The sequence below is a fragment of the Impatiens glandulifera genome, chromosome 9 (assembly GCF_907164915.1).
Source record: "Impatiens glandulifera chromosome 9, dImpGla2.1, whole genome shotgun sequence".
Classification (NCBI taxonomy): Eukaryota; Viridiplantae; Streptophyta; class Magnoliopsida; order Ericales; family Balsaminaceae; genus Impatiens; species Impatiens glandulifera.
Genome location: NC_061870.1, coordinates 4621364 through 4627678, shown reverse-complemented (window position 1 = coordinate 4627678; position 6315 = coordinate 4621364). Strand labels below are relative to the sequence as shown.

General features: G+C 36.6%; 1 protein-coding gene across 1 annotated transcript; it reads left to right on the top strand.

The window, feature by feature from the left end:
* The first annotated feature begins 3627 nt into the window (after nucleotides 1–3627).
* On the top strand, nucleotides 3628–5820 carry LOC124914284 (pentatricopeptide repeat-containing protein At5g64320, mitochondrial-like). Its single transcript, XM_047454797.1, has one exon. It carries the CDS (start codon nucleotides 3655–3657, stop codon nucleotides 5818–5820), a length of 2166 nt encoding a protein of 721 aa, XP_047310753.1. The 5' UTR covers nucleotides 3628–3654.
* Nucleotides 5821–6315: the final 495 nt, after the last annotated feature.

Sequence of the window (6315 nt, the reverse complement as noted above, 5' to 3'; positions counted from 1 at the left end):
AAGGTTCAATATATAAGAAACAATCCATAGAAGTACAGGTTAGGGTTTGATGATAAACAATTTCAGATATTATTCTTCCTTTCAATTCAATTCATTTCTTCTATCTGAATCTTTCATCTCTCTTACTCTCTTAGTAATGATAACTAAGAGTGTTTACGTAATCAAATCATTTCAATCATCCACAAATTACCCTTACTTTATTTGAATAGCAATTTAAATATTACATAAACATACCCATTTTGAGAACGAAGATGTGTGGGTAAGCTGCTGCTGCTCGTGGTCGGGTTCTTCAGGGTATCGTGGTGTCGTCGTAGTCGTCCGCTGCTGCTGCTCGTGGTCGAGTTCTTCAGGGGAGGGTCGAGTCGGAGTGGCGAAAGCGAGAGAAGAGAGAAGGGGAAATTAAGGATTCGTGGTTTTGTTATAAATTAGGGCACAGAAATAATATATACGATGAAAGACGTGAATTGTTATTCACGTGTTTCATCTAAAACACGTGAATAAACTCACGCGTTTTATTGTGAAATGAATTCACGTGTTTCATCTAAAACACGTGAATAAACTCACGCGTTTTAATGTGAAATGCATTCACGCGTTTCATCTAAAACGCGTGAGTTTATTCACGCGTTTTAGATGAAACACGTGAATAGCAACATTGTTCCTTGTTCCTTGTTGTTTGAGTTATGTGGAGAATATGCGTGAATAACAACATTGTTCCTTGTTGTTTGAGTTATGTGGCGAATAACAACATTGTTCCTTGTTGTTTGATTATACACAATACGCGTGAGTTATGAGGATAAGTTATGATATTGTTAACATAAGTAATAAAGCATAAATAGAAGAATATTCAGTAATATAAACCACCATAAATCATAAATATCCAAATTAAGTATTGTTATAAACCATAAATATCATAAATATCAAAAATAAGCCATAAATAGAAGAAGAACAGTAAGTCTAAACAACTCCAAATTAAGTAAGCAAATGCTGCAAATCACAAGCAGCAACAGATTGAAGCAACTTTGTATGAGGAACAACATGTTCATCCAATATGCTTGACAAAGCAGCCGCTGTCTCAAAAAGCCAATTGTCGGGGAGAACATCAAAATCCTTTTCTTCAATTGATCGATACCTGCTGTCTATCTCGAAGTATACTATTATAGTTTTCGCATCCCTTGGCTCAGCAAATGGATAATCTGGATTATCCGATTCTTTAATAGTACCACCTCCAGCAACTATTAACTCAATGAGATCCTGTTTGTAAAGTGTGTTGAAATTCCCTACAAATATAAAAATGTAACCGTCGAACAGTTTCGAACGCTGAAAAACCAACAAAGAAGATAATTTCAGTTATCATGCAAAAAAAGAAAAAGTACAGATAGGAGGAATAATACCAAACTCACATTATTCAACAACAGAAGTCTGCCTTTTCTAGGACCACCTTGGGCTCCATGATTATCATGTTTAACCTCATAAGGTTCCTCATCAACACAGTTTTCTGTTTCCAATGATGATTTTATCCCTAAACAAATGTGTATGAAAATAATTTTTAATCTAATTTAACAGACATATGTATGAAAATAATCTTGTTAACAGAGACTCACAATCAATAGTAAGGACCCATTTCCCGTTCAGAATTGCCTTCAATACTTTTTGAGTTCGGCCGCATGCACCATTGGGATCAGTGTAAGCAATAACATGAGTTACATCTTCTCTCCACTTCGGAGACACCCTTGCACCAAAAGTGCGAGCAAATTCAACTATCAACAACTGTGTAAAACAATAATATAATGGTTATTACATACAAAACTAGTTAATATGGACATAGTAGAGAGAATAGAACATACATTATTTTCAGGTGATAATTGATTGGGACATAAGGTCATAACAGTGTTTGTTGCCTGCATATTATAAAAAAAAAGAGTTGAACGAACTGAGAAAACAATTTTATTAAAATCCATTTTAATACATACCATTTTGTTGAACGAACTGAGAAAACCACACGGCAGCTCCTGATCTAAATACTACAATATCCATCATTATAAACAGCAGAATATACATCAATAGCTAACCATACAATATTCATGTAATTGAAAATCAACAATCAATCAGTATATATAGGAAAACCAAACCTTAAACCCTAAATACAACAATATCCATGAATATGAATGGCAGAATATACATCGAAACCTAACCCTAAACATAAATACTATAATATCTATCAATATAAATGGCAAAATATACATCAAAACCTAACCATAAACCTAAATACATCAATATCCATTATAAACAGCATAATATACATCAAAACCAAACCCTAAACCTAAATACATCCATATAAATGGCAGAATATACATCGACACCTAACCCTAAACCCAAATACTTCGATATACATAGGAAACGGCATAATATACATCAAAACCAAACCTTTACCCCTAAATACACCAATATCCATGAATATAAACGGTAAATATACATCAAAACCTAACCCTAAACCTAAATACTTCGATATACATAGGAAACGGCATAATATACATCAAAACCAATCCTTTAACCCTAAATACATCCATATCCATGAATATAAACGGTAAATATACATCAAAACCTAAGTCTAAACCCTAAGCCCTAAACTGACCTGATGATGTTGAAGAACGATGATGTTGGAAGGATCTCGAAGATGTTGAGGAACGATGATGTTGAGGAACAATGATGTTGAGGAACGCTGATGTTGAGGAACGATGATCTTGATGGATGTGGGAATGGAAAGTCGGCCGCAGTCGGAGTGGGAGGGAGAATCGGGGAGGTTTTGTTTAAAATTAGGGCGTGAAAATTATATATAAGACTAAAGACGCGATTTACCATGCACGCGATTTAATCTAAATCGCGTGAGTTCATCACCGCGATTTAGATTAAATCGCGTGCATGGTAAATCGCGTACATTTAAAAACGCGAATTACCAATCACGCGTTTCAACTAAATCGCGGTGATGAACTCACGCGATTTAGATGAAACGCGTGATTGGTAATTCGCGTCTTTGAGCGTAAGAAATGGCGCCGAAGGGGTATTTCCGACATTTCGCGGGGCAAAAGGGCCCTTTTTGCCAACTTTAGTAGGCGGGGGCCCTTTTTGGAATTTCCCCTGTTATGGGGGCCATTTCATCAAATTTCCCAAATAACCTGAGAGAAAAAAATCAAATAAAAAACATAAACCTAAAAAAAAAAAAATGGTAGAGGACGTCTTCTTCTTCAAATCGAAAGAAGAGAACCCAAGACTGCCGGTCGGTGACTCCAAAGACAGCGGTGGTGACCATCGGATCTGTAGCGTCGATACCCTTCCACAAGAGTTGCTTTCCATTATCCTTAAGGAAGTTATAGTTTAACCCTACTTGTTACTTCTTTTAACAGCAGTTGGGTGTTCTCTTTCCTTCAGTTCTCTGTGGAAGAGGAAATTAGTGCAGAACATTAACTACAAGGCTGTGTGGAAGAGGAACTTAGTGCAGAGCAGTTTGGTATTCTCTTTCCTTCGGTTCTCTGTGTAGAAGAGGCATTTAGTGCAGAACAGTAATCACATGGCCTCTGGTATGTTCCGATTCCAATTGTTACATCTCGCCTGAGTTGAGATTATCTTGTAACAAGATGATCAACAAAATCTTAGCAAATGAGAGATAGCAGTAAATCTACAGTTATGCTAAAAAGATTGAAACATGTCGGTCATATGCAACAACATATGAGCAGAAACCTGAGATTTTCTTTTTACAGTTCTGGAGATGTAAGTTACACTGACAGTGCCCCAAATATCAGTAAAACCCATGAATCAGATTTGGAAACCAATTGGGAAAGATTGCTCAAGCCTTTTGATCTCGAAGAGCTCCGAAAATCGCTTCCATGGATTACCCCGTTTCGTCTGTGCAAGTTACTTGAACTCCCAATTGACGTCCCAACTTCTATGGAGATATTTCATTGGGCAGGTAAACAAAAGGGTTATTGCCATTCATTTGATGTATACTACTCATTGATTGATAAACTTGGAGTTGCCATGGAATTTAAGATGATAGATAAGTTATTGTTGATAATGAAGGAAGAAGATATAACTTTTAAGGAATCCATCTTTATCATGATTATGAAGCATTATGGTAGAGCTGGTTTGCCTGGGCAAGCCACTAGGGTTCTTTTAGATATGATGACTTCATTCTCTTGTGAGCCAACTTTTAAATCCTACAATGTTGTTTTGCATATACTTGTGGAAGGAAATTGTCCTGAAGTTGCCCCAAATGTGTTTTATCAGATGTTGAATAAGGGTATATCTCCTAATGTCTATTCTTTCGGTTTAGTAATGAAAGCTTTGTGCTCCATTAACGACGTAGATACAGCTTGTTCGCTCCAAAAGGACATGATGAAATACGGTTGTGTACCCAATTCGGTTATTTACCAAACCCTAATACACGCGCTCTCGAAGTCCAATAGAGTAAACGAGTCTTCCAAACTTCTAGAAGAGATGTTCCTAATGGGATGCACTCCCGATGTTGAGACATTCAATGACGTAATCCTTGGACTCTGCAGGAGCAACAGAGTGCCAGAGGCCGCGAGAATGGTTGATCGTATGATCACAAGAGGGTTCTCTCCAAATCAGATAACCTACGAGGTTTTGATGCGCGGTTTATGCAAGATGAAGAGAGTAGACCAAGCGTGTGCCTTATTGGAGAAAGTACCTAATCCATGTATAGTCTTGTTCAACACGTTGATCTCTGGATATGTTAGCGATGGGAGGCTTGACGAGGCGACAGCTGTCATGAACGATGATATCCCTAGAAATGGCTGTGAGGCGAATGTCTACACTTACACTATGCTTGTCCATGGTTATTGCAAAATGGGTTCTTTAAGTTTGGCTTGTGATATGGTCAAAGAGATGGAATCAAAGGGTTGTGAGCCTAATGTTTATACTTATACAATTTTGATTGATTCCTTTTGCAAGAGGGGGAAATTAAAGGAAGTTGGTTATATAATGGAAGAGATGTCATTCAAGGGGATATCCCTTAATGAAGTTGGATATAATTGCTTGATTTCCTCTTTGTGCAAACACAGTAAGATCGATGAGGCTTTACAAATGCTAAACAACATGTCAAACAAAGGATGCAAACCGAATGTATTCACTTATAACTCATTGATATTCGGATTGTGCAGAGTCGATCGATTGGAAGAAGCCTCGATAATGTTTCGCGATATGGTTCTAGATGGGGTTATCGCGAACACGATAACGTACAACACAATGATTAACGGTTTCTTAAGGAATGGTTTAACGGAAGATGCACTTAAGCTTGTAAATGACATGCTATTTAGAGGTTGCCCACTCGACGAAATCACTTGTAATGGAGTTATTAGGGCACTTTGTAACGACGGAGCGGTTGATAAGGCGATGGGATTCTTTGAGGAAATGATTGGAAAGGGAATGAAGTTGAGTGTTGTTTCTTGCAACATTTTGATTAACGGGTTTTGTAGGACTTCAAATGTACAAAGTGCGCTCGAGTTTTTGAGGGATATGGTGCATCGAGGATTGACACCGGATATTGCTACTTATAATACCTTAATTAATGGATTATGCATTATGGGACGTATTGAAGAAGCTATGAATTTGCTTGATAAGTTAAGGTCAGAAGGAATATCTCCGGATGCTATCACTTACAACACATTGATAAGTTGTCATTGTAAGTTAGGGATGTTGGAAGAAGCTCGTGTAATTCTTTGTAGAGGCGTGAATAATGGGTTTATACCAAACGATGTTACATGGTTTATATTGGTGAAGAATTTTGTAAAAGAATGCAGGTAAGTTTTGTAGTCCGAATTGCTATTTCTGATCTAAAAATGGTTGCTAAGGTTTTTGAATTGGTTATTGAAAACTCTTTGTCTGAGTTCTTCCAGCTTCTTCAAATGTTATTTTTGTAGAAGTGTTTATATATATTCTTCTATTTATTATGATAGTTGATATTCTTCCTTATATATCCAATTCAATAGAATTTATGAAACCCACCTTTCAATTTAGTTGCTTTCAATGTACACCATACACATTCATAAATGAATTCTTTCTGCTGAGAATCTAATTCAAAGCAAACAGAGGAGAAGTGTAAAGAGACTCAGTACATTTATTTATGATCAAATCATCTTCCAAATATTGATGATTTCACTTTCTTCTTGATGATGATAGTACTGTTTGTTGTATATATAATAAATATTATTATTATAAGCTTCTTCTTCACTTTAAAAAATTGCAGGAACGTGCTATGCTAGTAGTGGTTTATAGCTGAAGGAAAGATCATTGTTTGCT